Here is an 18906-nt window from a genome sequence, read left to right as displayed (position 1 = left end):
TTCCACTCCCGTGACTTGGTCGCTGTTGAAATACAATCTTCGACGCGGGTTATGAAGGTAACTGGGGGGCGAGGAAATTCGACAAGCAGCAAATGCGAAATTGCTTTGACCCCTTGCGACTAATTAAGGGTTAAGAGTATGTATTCCTTTATTTTGACTATTATTGTGGAGGAGGTGCGTGTCTTCATTTTGAACAAGTACTTAGGATAAAAACGTTTTACAGTGAAATGCGTAGAATATATTTATGTTAATAAACGTACATGAATTGCTTTTCACAGTAAATCAATATTTATCAACAAGATTTAATTCACGGGAGGTAAGTACCTACTGTTTTTAGTTCTTCCATATCAATTAAGTACTTACCTACTCATTTATTGTACGGTGATAACGGTATTGGGGTACAATAAAAACAGAAAAAATCCTTAGTTTAAAATCTGTACGAAATTGGAGATATATTTTCAATAATGTATTAATTTCTCGACAAACAAATATTTTTACATCGCATAAAGATTGAATATAAAACAACGCGTACGAATGTCAAATTCAAATGGCATGGCGCGCAATGAATAAATAAACATGACTTTCGTGCGCACGCGCATTAGTATGAACGTTCGCGTTTGACTTTATGAGAATTTGTGGTTAAATTATCCTTAAACCTTTTTAATTCGAATGAGACATAATTATTTTTAAGTATAACTCAAATCCTTAAGATCGATATACAAGCTTTTGATTTTAAGTTACAACACATAATGCTATTTAAACGTATCAGGTTATTGAATGTAAGCGGCTTTCGGTAGCCATCTTGAAAAGGAACAAAGCTTTGATGTGCAGTTTATCTGTTTATTATTTTAAAATTGTGCATTTTTTTACTGTAAATAAATTTGTATGATTGGGATATGTGCGAATCATTCTTCCACATGTGTACATAGCCATGGCCGCGACGAGGAAATTGCAAGGTAAGCTCAAACCCTACTGTCAGGTTAAGATTTGCCCTATATTTTTGCGGTTGTCGAATCTTGCAGATTACAATTATATCTACAATTTTCGCGTTATTTAACCTTGTGAACCGAAAAAACGTCTCGTCTTTTATTTATACCGCTATCCTTTGACATTTTAATACAGAATATCGGAGTTTGAAAGATGCTGTCAGTGGCGGCAGAGCTATCTTGTCAAATAGTTGTAAATAGTCGGAGCTAATGTTATCCAGTCGCGGAGCGCGTGTGAAGAAGTGTCGCAGGCGGTAATCGCGATTCCTAATAATCTCGGGAAATATTCTCGCTTAGTTTTGTTGGGCGAAAATACATGTTTAATCTTTAAGGGGTTATTGTGTCTCTAATGTTTCAGGTGAAATAGATCGCTGTTTAAAAAAAGTAACGGAGGGCGTCGAGACGTTCGAGGACATTTGGCAGAAGGTACACAATGCTACTAACAGTAACCAAAAGGAGAAATACGAAGCGGACCTTAAGAAAGAGATTAAGAAATTGCAGAGGTTACGCGACCAAATTAAGTCGTGGATTGCTTCCGGGGAGATTAAAGATAAGAGCACCCTCTTCGATTACAGGAAACTCATCGAAACGGTAAGCGATACTCGAGAGTACAGCCCGACGTGCAGTCGCGGGCGCGCAGACACATGCTCACAGGCTCTGGAAACTGTTTCAGCAAATGGAGAGATTCAAGGTAGTGGAGAGAGAAACCAAGACCAAAGCCTACTCCAAGGAAGGGCTCGGGGCGGCCCAGAAGCTGGACCCCGCGCAGAAGGAGCGCGAGGAGATCTCCTACTGGCTCATCACCTCCATCGACGCGCTCAACCTGCAGGTGCGTGTCTCGCGGGCGCCGCCAGCCGCACTGCGCCCCGCGCCCCGCGCCCGCACCTCTACCTCTAACCCTCCCCTCTCTGTTGCAGCTCGACCAGTTCGAGTCCGAGATAGAGTCCATTCTGGTTAGTAAAAAGAAGAAATTAGACAAGGACAAACAGGACCGCATGGAAGAGCTAAAGAATAAAGTCGAGAAACACCGCTTCCACATCAAGAAGTTAGAAACCCTGTTGCGGATGTTGGACAACATGTCCGTGGAGGTAGACAAAGTAAGTTTCCTTTCCTGCGTAGCGTAGAGGGCCGCCGGCGACGCTGCTAATGCGGGACTTTGTGTGTGCAGATCCGGCGGATAAAGGACGACGTGGAGTACTACGTGGACTCCTCGCAGGACCCGGATTTCAACGAAAACGACTACATATACGACGACATCATCGGCATCGACGAGATCGAGCTCTCGGGCGCCGGGTTGCCCTCCTCCGCCACCACCGACAGCAACGGCAGTCCCGGCTCCCCGACCAGCGTGACGTCGGGTGCGTGTCTCCCCGCTGCCGCTCTCCCCTCTCCCCTCCCCCCGCACTCGCCCGCTAACCTCCGCCTCTCCTTGCAGGGATCAGCCCTCCCGCCTCGCCCGTGCTCAACCCGCTCGACCACTCGGCCGACTCCGTCGAACTCATGGAGAAGAAGAAGAAGCTGGAGGACTCCTTGCCCAAGGTCGGTACTTCTCTTCCCGAGCAACATGATGTACAAGCGCAACAACTCTTTGGACCGAGTAATTTGCTCAGAGCTTGTTGTAAAGTAGTCGAGATGAACAGTATGGCTGGAAAATAGAAAATTTTCTTGTGCCTTCACTCGAGTAAGCTCAAAAGCGCACATAGTAGGTTAGCTGCTCTATTGCCAGTCCTATTCGGATGTTGCACGAGTAGGAAAGTCGTACATTCAAATATGGAATTTTTGTATAGTCGGAATCACCAGGACGAAAATATAACATGTTATGATTGTTGCTGTATCTTCAAGTGGATACCAAACAATTAAAGTCTTTAGGTAGTTATGTTACACTAAAAAATAATAAAATAAAACTTGAAATAGTCGATATGTTGGTGTGGTTGGAGCATTATAATAAAACCCCCTCACCACGTTTCAATTTTATACCGTATGGTCTAAAAAAAAAGAAGATATACATATATATGTCATATTTTTGTGTGGATAAACTTTTCATATAAAATTTAGAAAAGCCTGCGATTCTTTGAGTACAAAACCATTTCTACAATGTTTCTTCTACAAAGTAGACATGATTATAATTCGAGGGTTAGTTTTACCTGACTCGCTCTAGAATTGATCTGACATTCCCTTACGAGGAGGGCTTTTTATTATGCATTGTCCATAGTAAGTATAGAACATACAATGCGTGACATTCATAAACTTAAAAAATAAGTTGTTTCGAATGTTTTACATGTAATTCCAACTATATGTGCGATACTTTTTGTCATCAAAAACACCCATAGTATCTTAAATAATGTCATAAATGTAATCCCATCCCCTAACTAACTGCATCAGTTTAACTAACTGCCTGCTCAGATATTGCTTATTGTCGAGAATGAAAGTTAAATAGCTCTAAGATACCCGAGAAGTGACTGTGTGGAGAAAATCACAAACTATAATGTCAATGAATGCTTTCTTCTTATATCCGATGTCTCCTGTATTTTATAATGTTACATTAACCACTTAATGCAAAGGTTTTTTTTATAAAAAGTGTTTTAAAAAAAACCTTTTTAGTGGACTTAGGGTAAATAAATATAACAATTTAAGCATATTTCATTTACAATTGCGTCTAAAATATTTTGTACTAATTCATCTTCGCAAAAGTAATTGAAAAATTCAAAATGGGAACGCAAATAGCGCGCAAGCGTGACCCCATCAAAAGTATTAATCGGTTAAATATTGTTAAATTATTTCGAGAAATAAAAATACTTTGCGTTTTGATCCACTCACATTTTTATTAACCAACTAGTTTCGGCAACAACCTGTTGCCCTCTTCAGGGTTTAATTTATGACTATATTCAAAACGGTTAAATATTGCATTGACACATTAATTTATTTACAACATTGTAATAATTCTGGTGTTTCTCATGTATGTGATTATAACACAGGTTTCGGACTTGCTTAATAAAAAGTTTCTTTCATCTCACAATAGATGTCTCTAGTGAAGTTCTAGTGATTCAAGCACAATGTTTCGAAATTGGATTATATATATATAGAACTTTCAAGAATTTGAGTAGTGTGGTTGTCAATCATTAGTAGAATTGGTGAATGTTACATGTGTGTAAAGTGATCACTTAAATGGGCCTATGAGAGTCGTAAGCCCCGTTAATGCCCAGACTTCCATATTTTTCTTCCCCTCCCGGTGATATGTATTTCTTCCCTTTCAATAATCCTTTTCTTTTCAAAACCATATAATTATTTAGAAGAAAAACTTTTTGATTAGTTATATCGCGATTCTACTGTAATGACATAAAATGTTACCTGCAAAATTACGTAGCGATTTAACGAAACGGGGAGCATTCAGTGCTAAATTACATTATAATTGAAGTCCCTCCAGGCCCACATTTTTAATTATAGCCTAAATTTATTTATTCATATTTATATAATAAAATATACAGAATGACGTCGCTAACATTTGTATTGATGACATATAACTTGTATTTTTTTATTTATAACAATAACAGATATGTAAGTAAGTTACAAATCATTGTAATAACAATTTTTCTATTTGAGTTTTGAAGAAGATGACATACTTTATATAGTATGTAATTACTCCGAAACTTACATTTTTAGTATACGTCTTTCTCACGCAAGTGCTGGAGTTTCTATCGTGATATGTGGTGCTCACAAGATGCAGATATATTATCTTAATAGAATTGTCTCTATAGAACAAAGTTGAGTTGGGCGAGTAAGCAGGTCCCTTAAGGTAAGGGACTCTAATATTTAGCTCCGAGAGATTGTCACTCGGCTCACTCCCCTGTCAGGACTCTGAATAGATTCACACCTTTGCCCCATAGGTGCCATGGTTCAAACCAATTCTACTATTACAATATTTTATTGAATTACAGCGGCGATTATTCTGCCAATGTCCGTAGTGTAAATAATTAGCTAAGTTTTAAGCTAAATGCTTGTCCCAGTATCGAAGTTTAAGTTTAGCGACGTTACGAGCTGTAACAAACTATGTGCCGGCCACTGTCGGAGTAAAGAGCCAACAGTGGACTTTAGGAAGGGATAGTGCGACTTTACATGTATATCCGAATGGTCAATACTTGCAGCCGGTGAAGCCCACGGCCGTGCGTGCCGTCAGCAGCAGTTCCAGCTCGGGCAGCAACAGCAGCGCGGCCGGCGGGCAGACGCCTCCCAAAAGCGGCGGCGCCCCCCCCGCCTCCTCCACGCCCAGCAAGGCGCTGCTCTCCAGCTTGTCTCCCGCCACGCAGGCCTTCATCTCGGGTGAGTGTCTCGGCTCCTCGCCCTGAGTCTCGGTTCCTCCTGCCATCTCCCTCGCTCTACTAATCTGTGTGTGTTGGTTGCTTGCGGCCGCAGCGCCCACTAACCCGCCGCCCGCAGTGCCCAGCTGCCCCCCCGCCCCCCTCGCCCCGATGCACCACAACCGTGAGTTCTCACCCTATGACAGGTTATAAACCCTGTAAATACCCAGACTTCCATATTTAGTTGTCAAAATGGAAAAATGTCTCAACTGCATTTGGAATTTGTACAAAAGAGAATAAAAATATTATTATTTTGCCATCAAACAGAATCTAACAGTGCTTAAATTACACTTTATCGCATCCCTTACATACTTAATACATAACAGAGTGTATTACTACATTTAATAAAGTTTTTATTCTCACCTGTTCAGTAATCCCGTCAGCTTAACCCATGATGATGGAGTTAGACATTTCATGGGTTAAGCCGACAAAACAATCCCAACAACTTTTGACTATTCTACCCCCTCTTCGTCCTTCAACATCCCGAGCACACAACTCTAAAATTTAGACTTAGCTTCACATACGGTGTTTGAAATTGTGTTACAATACATTTTAAGAAATAGTGGTATTTACCAAGTAAAATTTAAATAAAAAATACTAAATTATAATTTAACTTACAATTACATTTCGCCTATTTTTGCAAGCGATCATTTCCGTGGTTTATATACATAGATTGGGATAAGCGACTATGTTTTTGGACAATTTTTCCATTGTCCAAAGTAAGACGGAGGTTGATTCTGCAATATGTAGATATTAATATAGTGTTTTATGCAGTATGTAAACGGCCAATATTAAATAAAGACTTTCATTCTTCTCCCCTTTGACCCGGTCACTGTAGCGCAGCGCATCGGCGATGACATCGTGGCATTTCACACTGCCAGCACCCGAGAAACCTTCATTTCTCAGGACAAAGTAATGAGGTAGCCGCAAATTTATGGAATATCACTTTCTTATTTCCAGAATCTTCATTCAGAAAGTGCAATTTAAAGGCTCTTAGATTTGTCCCACGTTTCTGACGGACAGCTCTTATGTTTCCCATAGTTGCTGCACACTTAGACCTTAAAATAAAGGAATATCTTCAATACACCCTGAGAAATTGAAGTGTGAATCATGGTGCCGGCAGTTTAAAAATGCTACAAGCAGAGTGCACTTTTGTTTCCATTGCTCACTAATGTATATGAGCACTGCGGTGATGGATTACTTAATCTGTTTGTTACAATTTCCCAATTGCATGAATCCATTGCTTGTGTACCTTTAAAACATTAATAATATGCTAACAGAAATGTAAAAGCAGTAGAACCTTGGTTATAAACTTATTTTTTTCCTTAACTCTGATCGTAACTTGAATTGTTCATAACCTGTAAAAAAATCTAAGATAAAGAATATAAATGAATTAATCTAAAAAAATATCCCCTTTTGAATGCCAAAAATGATGGAAATCCTACAGAAAACAATGATATAAAACAAAAAAGTTATATTACAAAGGAAAAGAGTATTTGTTTGGAGATTTGTGTTCACATGAAACGCTCAAAACTGATGGCTGATCAATGAATAGATTTAGATACAATTTATTTATTTTCATAATACATAGATACATTCAATATACATATTCATTTCATATACACATTTATTATACGTATTACGGCTCTTTAGGCATGGCCTGTGTTGAGCCGAATACATACTAACATGGTAATACAAAATTTATATTTTAATTTTTAATGATTAGATTATAAACATAATATACAGGAGATACAAAAATAATTTATAGTTTAAGGTTTTTCAATGTGATAATTACACCTGGACTTTAATCAATTCACTTTCTACCTTGTCCCTTCCAATGTTAAGCAACCATCGACGGACACTGTTCTTAAAGACCTGATCACTCCTGGAAATCTTAATGGTTTCGGGCAGCAAATTAAATATTTTCGGAGCAAGGAATGAAAAATTTTTTTGGGCAAAACTTGTTTTAACGGCTGGGCCAATGTAGTTTTTATTTAATGCTGCCCGGGTTCGAATAGTTTGTTGCGTTCTAACCTTTTCCATTTTATTCCAGAAGTGAATCAGTACTTCCTTGACGAACAGTTGCCGTACGTCTAGTACCATATAGCTTGTAAATAGCTCATTGGATGGGTGTGTCGAGTTACATTTATTTATTATTCTTAGGATAAGTTTTTGTACTTTGAAAATTGGGTCTAACATAGTTTTGGCACCTCCGCCCCAGCCAATAATTCCATGTAGAATTATAGATTGGAACAGAGCGTAATAGACCTCTTTGAGGATGGAGGGATCAAGTATGCTACACAGCACCAAGAACACGTGTGCTAATTTTCGTAGTCTTGGTACCAAATACGCTACGTGAGGTTCCCAGCAAAGTCTTTTGTCTATGTATATTCCTAGATATTTTACGCTTTCGCGTTTTTCAATTGGTATACATGGACAAGATGGGTAAATATTTTGACAAGTATGTATGTAAATATTTTATATATTTATTCAATATTACCCTGGACAAGTACCTGAAGCGGAGGGCCGATCACCTTTCCTTCATGTGTTAATGATGCGTTTAAATATTCATCTGGATGTCTTGCGTTTGTAAGTTTATGGTGTTTAGTTTGTACTCCTGATTGTCCACTTTTCTGTTGTTTCGTAATTAGCATTCACATATGAGTATATTGCGCTTTGATTTATAATAAAAGGTTAGGATTGACAAACTACACTCGGATTTTAGTTCAAGAATACATTGTTTACAGTTACTATTATGTATGTGTGTTAGTCGCATGAAGTAAAGTGTTTCTCGTAATGATAGGTGTTCATGGGTCATACATCGTTAGCGATGTACATAATACATATTCCTGAATCTCTTCCATCTAGCCACAGAACTTAACTGAAAATTATTATTCACACTCTTTTAGATATTTACAATGATAAAATTTACATTTGGAATACTTTTTTATGACTGGCAATATTAGCTTGTATTTTTTTAGAGTGGTATCCCAAATATAACAGGAAAAATAACGACATTGACAGTTGCCACGGTACTCTCGTCGAATCTGCCGGGAATTTAGATCAACATAAAGGGGAAAGTTGGCAAAGTGCCAACCCATTCAGTCAACAAGTCGTGTTGGATTCTCTCCAAATACATCACGGTCTTGCGGGACGACTGTCATTGCGAGAATCATTTTTTGTGTAATTTTTCGTCAAAAATAGCTTTTCATTATTGCAAATTGATAAGAAATAGAGTGGAGTGGAGTGGAGTGGAGTAATGTGGTATAAGTAGGTGTGTTGTGTGCATGCAGACGTAGTGGAGAACGGCGCGGCGCCGGGCGTGGAGATGGCGAGTCTGCGCGACATGGCGGCGCAGGCCGTGCAGCGCGCGGGGCTGGCGGAGCGCGGGCCGGGCGCGGCGGGCGGCGCGGGCGCGGGGCCGGTGGAGGCGGCGGCGCCCGCCAGCGCGCACATCCCGCCCCTGCTCGGAGTGGCGCCGCTCGGGCCCGAGCCGCTGCTGCCCGAGCACCGCCTGCAGTTCCAGCTCATGGAGGCCGCCTTCTACCACCTGCCGCACCCCTCCGACTCGGAGCGCAACCGCAACTACCTGCCGCGCAACATCTGCCCCACGCCGCTCTACTACAGCCAGACCATGCTGCCGCACTCGGACACCGTTGACTTCTTCCAGCGCCTGTCCACCGAGACGCTCTTCTTCGTCTTCTACTACATGGAGGGCACCAAGGCGCAGTACCTGGCCGCTAAGGCGCTCAAGAAGCAGAGCTGGCGCTTCCACACCAAGTACATGATGTGGTTCCAGCGCCACGAGGAGCCCAAGAACATCAACGAGGAGTACGAGCAGGTGAGTCACTCCGCGTGCGCAAGTCGAACCGCACTCGCACCTCGCCTCACCGCATACTCACTCGCCTCCTTTTCAGGGCACCTACATCTACTTCGACTACGAGAAGTGGGGCCAGCGCAAGAAGGAGGGCTTCACTTTCGAGTACAAGTACTTGGAGGACCGCGACCTCAACTGAGCGCCGCCGAGTGCCGTGTCGCCAATGGACTTATCCCAAACTGTCGATAGTTTTCACTTTTGTAAAAAGTTTATCGAGAAAGCGGTTATAAATAATAATTTAAAACATCTGTACAGATCTATTCGTATAGAAATAAATAATAACTAAATACGATTGTGTTGTGATTTTTATCTCTCGCGTAGATAAGTTTTTTTTATTTGTTATTTTTTTATTTATAAAAAATATTATCGTCGATATAATAAAAAAAAAATATCGTTAGAAGAGGTGGTTTGATTTAATCCAAAAGACAAGTTCAGTGAGAAGTGGTTTGTTATCGTTTGTTTCCGCGGCCTCCCCTGCCCCCCCTGCCCCCGCCCCCTCTGGCGCCGCCCCCGCGGCCGCCGTGCATGCGCTTGCGCACCCCGCTGGCCTCCTCCGTGTCGTCCTCCTCCTCCTCGGGGCGCCGCCGCTTGCCGCCGCCCTTCTTGTCGCCGAGCTCCTTGAGTTCCTGCGGATGGAGAGAGAGTTAGCGGCGTGGGCGAGTGGACTCCCGGCCTATCTATCCCGGACTATCTCGGTGAGGTGCGGGTGCTTACTATCTTGGTGAGGCGCTGCGCCTCGGCCACGCGCTCCTGCAGCACCATGACCTCCGCCTCCTCCGAGGGATATAGCGGCAGCTGCTTGCCGATGAGCTGCTCTATCCGCTGGTACAGCTCCACGTCGTACTGAAACAGAAACGGAAACAGGTAATGCACCTATTCACTCCATAGATCAACCCGTTAGTCAGCAGTCACTGATAAACATGTATGTATACCGATGTGTAAAAGTTGCTATTGCTGGTTCCATTTCCACTAATCAACAAGTGGCTTTGGGAAAAGGTTATTTTTAATCTGATTGAGTGAAATTTATGATTTATATATAAAAAAAAACTTTTTTAAGACCACTTTGTCAAGTTGATTAGTTTCGAGAACTACGGATGTTCTCATCAACAGGTGAAAATACAAACTTTTCATCGACTGGTGAAAATATAAAAGCATATGTTTTCGACTGTTGAGAACATTCAGTTCTTGAAATTATTCATGTTTTTATTAATAAACTGAAAAGAAATATAGTAATTATAGTAAGGAACAATTTAACCTAAATACATTGTGAAAATTTATAATCAAGATTTAATTAGTGAGTCCTTTAACCTATTAGCTATTGAATATTGATCGGGTATCTATTTGGCCATAATATATTGACATAGTGAGGAAAAAGTAGAGTTAGATAAATGACGAATGTTATGACTCGTCGGTTGTTATTGGAATAGTACCTGAGTGACAAAGGTGATGGAGTTGCCGGCGCGGCCGGCGCGCGCGGTGCGGCCGACGCGGTGGATGTAGTCCTTGCTGTGCATGGGGATGTCGAAGTTGAGCACCACGTCCACGTGCGGGATGTCCAGGCCGCGCGAGGCCACGTCCGTGCAGACGAGCACGGAGCGCGCCTTGGACTTGAACTTGGCGAGAGCGGCGAGGCGCTTGTGCTGCGACATCTGTCCGTGCAGCGGCACGGCCGCCAGCCCGAGGTTGCGCAGCAGCAGCGCCGTGCGCAGCGTGTTGCTGCACGTGGAGCAGAAGACGACGAAGGAGTTCCCGGCCATCTCGTTCACCACGTGCACGAGGTACACGTCCTTATATTTGACGGGGATGAACAGGTAGTACTGCTGCAGCTTCTCCACCGTCTGGTACTTGGTGGAGACCTCCACCTTCACGGGGTCCTGCAGAGAGGCCCGCTGCAGCTTCTGCACTTTCTTGGTCATGGTGGCGGAGAACAGGAACGTGCGCCGCTCGCGAGGGATCACCTTCAGGATCTTGTCCACTTCTACTTCAAAATCCATGTTGAGGATTCTGTCCGCTTCGTCCATCACCTGAGTGACAAAGGAAATTTATTCTTAATATTTCATGAATGGATGTGATAAGCAACTATTTATTCCTTACAAAACACATTTTTACCGTCACACAATAAATATATGCTTAAATTTACTCTTACTCTTTTTAAAATAAATCTTTTATAAAAAAAAACTCTTATTTTATGTATATACATACCTTTAAAACATCTTTGAATTTGCTAATTACTATATGAGAAAATATTTACTATATTGTGTATAATGATCCAAAATGTGTTAAACTGTCATGTTATTGCATCGCGATGCATGGATAATTTTATAAAATAAAGAATTATAAATGTATGAAAAAGAGCATCTCACCAGAAACTTGATGGCCTTGAGGTTGAACCCCTTGGTGTTCTCCAGGTGATCCACGAGGCGACCGGGTGTGGCGATGATGATGTGCGGCTTGCGAGACAGCTGCAGCGCCTGCGCCACCATGTCCATCCCTCCCACCACCACCGCACACTTCACTCCGATACTGGACCCTATGCACGTTGTCAACACGTTAATTATATATTTCTGATTACTTCAGAGAGTACTCCATGGACTAAAACCTCGGCAGGATAACTACAAAATAACTGGAGAAAATATGGTTCGGGAGAAAATACTAACCTAGAGATGGATGAAGGAAAAAAGGATGTTCCAATGAAATAGTGCAAAGTCAAGAGTTTCACAGAAAACTTTGTTTAACCTCTAAGCTGCTCAATTACGAGTGTCATATTTTCTGTCCCGTGCTGGATTATTTTATATTACAATATTTTTGACAAAAAAAGCATATTTTTGCCTATTTTTTGTAGTGAAACTTTCGAAAGTCGTTCGGATATCTATTATAGATGTTCACAGTACACAATTCACTTTACTTATTATGTTTTGATAGTGTATTTACACAAATATATTAACATTAACGGACTCCGTGCAGAAAATTTGGCAGCCATATAGAAGGTGCGGCTGTGGTATAGTGAATTTGTTGCGTGTGTACAGTTTTTTTAAAATGCATTTTACAAAAAAATAAATGTAAATTAAAATGAATTTAGAAAAATATATTAAATTAAAGGTATATTAAAAAATGGATATTATTAATATTTCGAAATTGTGTGAATATCTTCAAAGCAGGGATCGGGACAAAAATGCATTTTGCATGTGGGACACCAAAATTGTGCAACTTTATTCCTTTTCTCGCGTTTTGTTCTTGGTCGCTTTCACCATTTTTGATTTCAGAATCGTTGTTCATTACAAAACATGCTATTTTCGTCATTGTCGTATAAACTTTAATTAGGTAGAGACATATTTATGACAATAAAAGTTATAACAAAAACAAATGCTTCCAGTATTCGAAGCATCGCACGATAATAAACAAAAAAAATAGTACAAAAATATCACAAAACACCGTGGTACACAATCACTTGTTAGTTAATAATAATATCCTTCTAGTTCGTTCTTTAATAAATATAATAATGATTAAAATAGTTAATGATAATTTAGATCGCCTAAACCGATTGAATAGACTATACGATACTGAGAGCACGCGATGAACACGAGACGACCGGAAGTATTCACGATAAAGTTAACACTAAATTAAATTAATTTTGATATTTTATGAAACTAAATCAAAGAGAACTAATTCATCCATGCCTCAAACCAAATTTAAGTGCAAAAAATTATCCAAAGGTGTTGATATAAGTATGTAAAGTTGAAAAACGACTATGTATGCGATTCGCAGTCAACGACAATAAAAAACAACAATAGATGGGATTGAGCTTACAGGTTGAGAAGCGTAATAAAGATGCTATTGATAGCTCAAGATAGATGGAGTTTGTGGGATGGGGATACGGGAGTCTGGGTATTTACCAGACTTACAATATGTCATTGATAGGCACCAAAGCGTAGTTAGGTAGACGTTTAACTGCGAAACTGACTTTGATTCCCTCCAAATGCAAGATGATTTCAAGAAATATTTATTTTCAATTGGTCTAGGTATGTATTATATATTTTTGTAATGCATTTTTCATATTTACCTTCCTCATCCTTACTACCCTACATGCAGACAAGAAGAGGAATAGAGGCTTTGCGAGTTAATCCTTAGCTTTACACGCTGTAACATTTGCAAATGTTCCCAATATAGACAACCATATTACTAAAGTTGCATGTATTTTAAGTAACAAACGGTTCATATTTTCCAGTACAAACTTCAGCTTTGAAAGTTGTGAGTAATTTAACTAAGCTACACCTTAACATGCACGGGATAATTATTTCACATTCTAGGTGACTCCAGATCTTAACCCGTTTAGGAATTGTATACTTAAAAAAAAGAACAGCATATCTGCACTGCAATTAACACTCATAGAAAATGGTATTTTTTCCGTAGCAAGAATTAAAAATTATACAAGGAATGTTGCCGAATTATACCTACGTTAAGTTGATTAGCTTGTTTGTCAAAGGTTAGATGTTGTCAAATCATTGTATATCGATGAGTAATATCACGTGGAAAAGCATCACATCTGGGGATATGCATACATTTACTTGGTGGGGGCTCGCAATTGGCAGTCGAGACTTACCCAGGGCTTCGAACTGTTCGGATATCTGGAAGGCTAGTTCCCTCGTGGGCGTGAGGACGAGGGCAAAGTAGCGCTGCGGGTGCTGCAGGAGAGCTTGCAGGATGGGAAGGGCGAAGGCCCCCGTCTTGCCCGAACCAGTCTCCGCTAGTCCTATGATGTCTCTGCCGCCGAGCGCTACGGGGAGCGCCTCACGTTGGATCTTCGAAGGAGTTTTCCAATTTAAACATTCACAAGCCTCGCACAGAACATCAACTAAACCCTGTGGAAATATACAATATGAAATAAAAACAAAACAATATAACCTATATGGAATGTCAAATGTTTATTGCTAGCTAACCAAGCTTTGCCATGTTGCTTCGTCTTCTTCTGGAAGATTCTGCTGCTCTGATTCATTTTGCCCTATTTCATCTTCAGAATTATCCGTTTTCTCTTTGTCGGACATATTTTTCCTTATTATTTTCTTTCGAGGTATCGCAATACGAAGCGCCAACACGTGCGCAGTCCCGCAACACACATAAACACACATACACACAAATAAATGTTGACATTCATAGATAAAGTGACAAGTGATGACAATCACATGGCCAAAGATTATATGCTAGCGCACGTCAATCAGCCGGCGTCGTTTAGTTACTTGTAGCGCTCAACAGGGGATCGTCTTCCCAAAAAATGGTGCAGACCAGACGTGGGTCGTTTGAGAATGACCCACTCATTTACATTGATCGAGTGACCGGATTACAATTTTCAATGAATATCATTCACTGCTTTGTTCACCGGTTTAACGAAAATAATATAAATTCGTGGATCACTTATAAATTGTGAATCTAGTAGCTCAAAAAAAGGTCGTCAGAAATTTAACTAACTATCACGCCGCTTCCCCACAGGGGTGGGTGGTGAGAATAGAACGCCACACAAATCTGTATTTGCAAACAATCTTCGCCGCTTCCACGTTCATGCATCTCCTCTTACATACCTGCCGATCATTCCAACTCCTGACCTGACCACTTTTACGTGTTAGAAATACTTGATCATGACACGTTTACCTCGGTCTCATTCTGCTTTTATTAAAAATTATAACATTCACCCCATAAATTCGTTTGACTATTCTTTCTTAACTTATTATATTTAAACCATCTCAACACACCTTTAACTTCTCTCATTCATGTACAGATTCAACAGTCACGGTGCCATTACACAACCCTGTTTAACTGTTGAAAATGTTACATTTACACCAATGCATGCAGTGCTGTCCTTGTAAAAAAAGGCTGCAATGTCTAGGATAAGTTTACTACTTCCTCCATACTTTTTTAATGGAAAATATTGCGAATTCGAGATCCTGAGGTTCGATTAAATCATAATTGGATATTATCTTTCTAAAATAAACTTTCCAATTAGCAAATTTTGTAAATGAAGACGCTGTTTCAAATTATTGATTTGTCGAACTTTACAAACATGGAAATTCGAAAAAAAGGTTTTATATGCAGAGTATATTAATAATAACTTCTGAGAGAGCATATTCCATTTTTTTTATCTCCTCACTTAAGTAAGTACGCCATTGAAATTCGAAATTAATTAGTGCACTGGTAATTTCCGACTACTGTCAAAATGGTGTGAGTCCGAAACTATAAAAACTAAACTGTCCCGCGATAACCTAAATGTTTATATACTTTGCTTGTGTTTACGATCGTTCCTGTTTTGGGTTATAACCACTAGTTTTAAATATTTTAAAAACTTTTGATTGATATAAAAAAGAACCGAAATGGCAAAGCATCATCCGGATTTGATTTTTTGTAGGAAACAACCCGGCGTTGGTAAGAATTTGTATAGTGTTTGACTTTGAGCGTTAATTTTATTACGATTGCAATAAGATGTTTGTTTCAGCGATTGGACGGCTTTGCGAGAAATGCGACGGCAAATGTGTAATTTGCGATTCGTACGTGCGGCCGTGCACCTTGGTGAGGATCTGCGACGAGTGCAACTACGGCTCATACCAGGGCAGGTGCGTGATCTGCGGAGGCCCCGGCGTGTCGGACGCCTACTACTGCAAGGAGTGCACCATCCAGGAGAAGGACGTAAGTGCTGACTTCGGACGACAGATCCACTTTTACACTTCACACTACCTTCGTTTGCTTTCATCTGAGTTCAGGCTGAATCATTAAGGCGTAGCTATCGGGTGTCAAGTTTCATCAAAACTCCCTAAAAATATGGATCAGCAACTGGTTTCAAGTCGTCGTTAGGGTTATATAAAAGTCATGCCCAATGAATATGTAAAATCATAACTGACAATATCTGGTTGGCCAATAATTCTGAGATTGAGTTGTTTTTCTGTGAAATTAGTGATAAAATAGAGCCATGTATTAATATCAGTAATAATAACCATTATGAAAAATGGAAAAACTCTGCTGTCTTGTTCTCGCTCTACCTTTCAAATGGAAAACCTGATGTTATTTCACTGCTATGCGGATGAAACATAAATTTATTTTTATTGTAAACCTGAATCAGCAACTCAACTCAAACACAAACACCAGAATCAGAGTAGATGCTAAACTCTCAAATCCTGTAAGAGTCGGTACCGGCATCAGGATCGACATCGAGCGGACACCGTTGGCAAAAAAAAGCGCTTAGTCGGAAATGAAGACTCTAAAGGTGGAGACTGACCGGAACATTTCATTCATTGCGAGCATTCAGGCAGTCAGTACACCGAGCCATGCGCTCCATCCATAGTTTCGGATGCTCGGTGATGCTCGCCGCTAGCGATGTTACGACGAAATGCTGCGGTCAATCTCCACCTTAAGGCGGAGACTGACCGGAGCATTTCGTCGTAACGTAACACGTTACGATGTGAGCATTCAGGCAGTCAGTACACCGAGCCGAGCTGCTCGCCGCTCATTCCGAATGCTCCATCCAAGTCCGGATGCAATTTTAGGTTAGTACAGGGTTGCCAATCTGTGGGAAATTCCCCAAACTGCGGGGAATTTGTGGGGATTTTTTTTGTACAAGTTTGAAATCCAGTAACGTTTATTTTTTTTCTTCATTTGGAGTAAGCAGTAATTTATTAAAATCACGGAACCTAGAAGCACGTCTTCGTCGTCCGACATTTTAACTACAGTACGAATGCAATGTTGCAAAGATTCACACAGAATTTGGGTTATTGATTCAGATTTTCAGATTTTTTGGTGTGACATGTGGCAACACTGAGCACAAGGCCACTAGCGAGTACTGATCGCGGTCATCGTAACGTGCTCGCCGCGAGCGATGTTACAATGTTTTGTTACGACGAAATGCTCCGGTCAGTCTCCGCCCATTAAGAATCCTAAAAGACCCTCAATCGAGCTATAAGATGCATCCCGGACAACAATGGTAGAATTTTCAGAGTAAAACAAGTGCATCTTGATTTATGAGTACATATTATACTTTTTAATATGTAATCGATTACGAAACAAAGATCAGGGACATTAGAGCATGTTGAAAAATTGCTTATGCTTCCACATTTATCTATTTTAGTATTAAGCAGTGTTTAAAAAAAACCCAAATTTAAAAATGTGCCAAAAAAGATTTTTTTTCATGGGAACGGATTGAGAATTTTCCCTTTATTTCTTATGGGAAAAATATGTTTGGTATACGTCCTATTTGGTATAAGTCTCATGATCTGGAACGGATTAAGGACATATACCGAGGTTCCACTGTACCAAAATTTTATTAATTTATTAGCAGATCTATAATTTTGATTAAAATTATTCATTTTATAAAATAAAAAAACTTTTTTAGTTAAACTACATTACATGGGTCGGATTGGAACAGAGCATGCAGTTTGGCATGACTGCCTGAGTTCACTATCACTCTATATTCTCGTACTACTTTTCAGTTAAACTACATTAAATGGGTCGGATTGGAATAGAGCGTGCAATTTGGCATGACTGCCTGAGTTCACTATCACTCTATATTCTCGTACTACTTTTGACCATCGACCATTTGTGTTTCAGAGAGATGGCTGCCCCAAGATTGTCAACTTAGGAAGCTCCAAAACTGATTTATATTATGAAAGAAAAAAATATGGGTTTAAAAAGTTTAATTAGTGTGCGATGCTGTGTTTATCAGTGAATGCTTGACATTTCTATTCATTATGAACAGTAATTTGTGTGCGATGCTGTGTTTATCAGTGAATGCTTGACATTTCTATTCATTATGAACAGTCATTTTATTTACATACCCAATAAGGAATTAATCGTAAAATTGTGAAAATTTTGCTTTTTAATAAAAATTTAATTAGGTGATTTATAAACATGTTTTTTTTTTCATTTGTAAATGGTTGCCTGATAGATCCCCGATACTTTTGTCTTATTTATTTTCATTTGTAAATGGTTGCCTGATAGATCCCCGATACTTTTGTCTTATTTATTTTCATTTGTAAATGGTTGCCTGATAGATCCCCGATACTTTTGTCTTATTTATTTTCATTTGTAAATGGTTGCCTGATAGATCCCCGATACTTTTGTCTTATTTATTTTCATTTGTAAATGGTTGCCTGATAGATCCCCGATACTTTTGTCTTATTTATTTTCATTTGTAAATGGTTGCCTGATAGATCCCCGATACTTTTGTCTTATTTATTTTTGTGACATTATTAACAGTGTATGAAAATATTATTCCAAATTGTGACAAAAAAAGTCTGAACAAATGAGAATATGACATCACCATAGGACCGCAAACCGATTGTTAATGACAAATGTCATAGTGGAATTGGCTTGTAGCAATTGTGACATCAAAATATTTTCAAGTATTGATGAATTGAACTGCATACATGAATATAATTTACTTTGTCAACTATCTATGTCTAAATCTCTTTCCCATCTCAACTTGAGATCTCAAGAAGGAAGTGCGGGATTTTCCACGGCTGCCGGCTGAACTGAACTCGCGTCTTGCGCTTGTTTCTTTCCATCAAAAGAATTGGTGAAGGTATTTAACCTTACTAACTTGTAGAGCTAGAACTGGCCATCTGGCTCTCGGCACTGGGTTTGATAGAGCGGACGTTGTATTTGTTACTTCTGCATCGTTAGGGCGTTTGTCCACTACGTGGAATTTTACCGT

General features: G+C 40.0%; 3 protein-coding genes across 6 annotated transcripts; 2 read left to right on the top strand and 1 right to left on the bottom strand.

Moving 5' to 3' along the window:
• The first annotated feature begins 578 nt into the window (after positions 1-578).
• Not3 (CCR4-associated factor Not3) lies at positions 579-9618 on the top strand. 3 transcript variants are annotated; one of them, XM_088267927.1, is made up of 10 exons: positions 579-956; positions 1345-1577; positions 1660-1815; positions 1904-2083; positions 2155-2344; positions 2422-2525; positions 5129-5303; positions 5397-5465; positions 8635-9182; positions 9259-9618. In XM_088267927.1, exons 1-10 carry the CDS (start codon positions 932-934, stop codon positions 9355-9357), a joined length of 1779 nt encoding a protein of 592 aa, XP_088124053.1. In that variant the 5' UTR covers positions 579-931; the 3' UTR covers positions 9358-9618. The 3 variants fall into 3 exon arrangements, with proteins under 3 accessions (XP_088124053.1, XP_088124061.1, XP_088124045.1); XM_088267935.1 differs by having other exon boundaries at positions 788-956; positions 1354-1577; XM_088267919.1 differs by lacking the exon at positions 579-956 and adding an exon at positions 1182-1240 and having other exon boundaries at positions 1319-1577.
• pths (probable ATP-dependent RNA helicase DDX47) lies at positions 9514-14361 on the bottom strand. Its single transcript, XM_088267945.1, has 6 exons — positions 14156-14361; positions 13819-14077; positions 11582-11748; positions 10649-11242; positions 9933-10061; positions 9514-9844 (listed from the first exon to the last, which is right to left on the bottom strand). Exons 1-6 carry the CDS (start codon positions 14342-14344, stop codon positions 9668-9670), a joined length of 1515 nt encoding a protein of 504 aa, XP_088124071.1. The 5' UTR covers positions 14345-14361; the 3' UTR covers positions 9514-9667.
• Positions 14362-15414: 1053 nt separating this feature from the next.
• Phf5a (PHD finger protein 5a) lies at positions 15415-18104 on the top strand. 2 transcript variants are annotated; one of them, XM_088268044.1, is made up of 3 exons: positions 15415-15629; positions 15700-15890; positions 17802-18104. In XM_088268044.1, the coding sequence occupies exons 1-3, from the start codon at positions 15578-15580 to the stop codon at positions 17892-17894; spliced, it is 336 nt and encodes a 111-aa protein (XP_088124170.1). In that variant the 5' UTR covers positions 15415-15577; the 3' UTR covers positions 17895-18104. The 2 variants fall into 2 exon arrangements, with proteins under 2 accessions (XP_088124170.1, XP_088124177.1); XM_088268051.1 differs by having other exon boundaries at positions 15426-15629; positions 15687-15890; positions 17802-18100.
• The last annotated feature ends 802 nt before the right edge of the window (positions 18105-18906 follow it).

This window comes from Brachycentrus maculatus, unplaced genomic scaffold, assembly GCF_059751285.1.
Source record: "Brachycentrus maculatus isolate JH-2025_06_01 unplaced genomic scaffold, ASM5975128v1 h1tg000021l, whole genome shotgun sequence".
Lineage (NCBI taxonomy): Eukaryota > Metazoa > Arthropoda > Insecta > Trichoptera > Brachycentridae > Brachycentrus > Brachycentrus maculatus.
This window is presented reverse-complemented; position numbering and strand designations above follow the sequence as displayed.

What these genes read in the sequence shown, in the direction of transcription:
- pths (XM_088267945.1), bottom strand. Translation starts at nt 14,344, where the DNA reads ATGTGTGTTTATGTGTGTTGCGGGACTGCGCACGTGTTGGCGCTTCGT. An exon ending in AAGCAACATGGCAAAGCTTG is followed by an intron (nt 14,078 to 14,155) that starts GTTAGCTAGCAA and finishes ATATTTCCACAG; the next exon opens with GGTTTAGTTGATGTTCTGTG. An exon ending in CGAACAGTTCGAAGCCCTGG is followed by an intron (nt 11,749 to 13,818) that starts GTAAGTCTCGAC and finishes CAACGTGCATAG; the next exon opens with GGTCCAGTATCGGAGTGAAG.
- Not3 (XM_088267919.1), top strand. Translation starts at nt 1,197, where the DNA reads ATGTTATCCAGTCGCGGAGCGCGTGTGAAGAAGTGTCGCAGGCG. An exon ending in GTGAAGAAGTGTCGCAGGCG is followed by an intron (nt 1,241 to 1,318) that starts GTAATCGCGATT and finishes TTAATCTTTAAG; the next exon opens with GGGTTATTGTGTCTCTAATG. An exon ending in CACGCAGGCCTTCATCTCGG is followed by an intron (nt 5,304 to 5,396) that starts GTGAGTGTCTCG and finishes TTGCGGCCGCAG; the next exon opens with CGCCCACTAACCCGCCGCCC.
- Phf5a (XM_088268044.1), top strand. Translation starts at nt 15,578, where the DNA reads ATGGCAAAGCATCATCCGGATTTGATTTTTTGTAGGAAACAACCCGGC. An exon ending in TAGGAAACAACCCGGCGTTG is followed by an intron (nt 15,630 to 15,699) that starts GTAAGAATTTGT and finishes TGTTTGTTTCAG; the next exon opens with CGATTGGACGGCTTTGCGAG. An exon ending in GCACCATCCAGGAGAAGGAC is followed by an intron (nt 15,891 to 17,801) that starts GTAAGTGCTGAC and finishes TTTGTGTTTCAG; the next exon opens with AGAGATGGCTGCCCCAAGAT.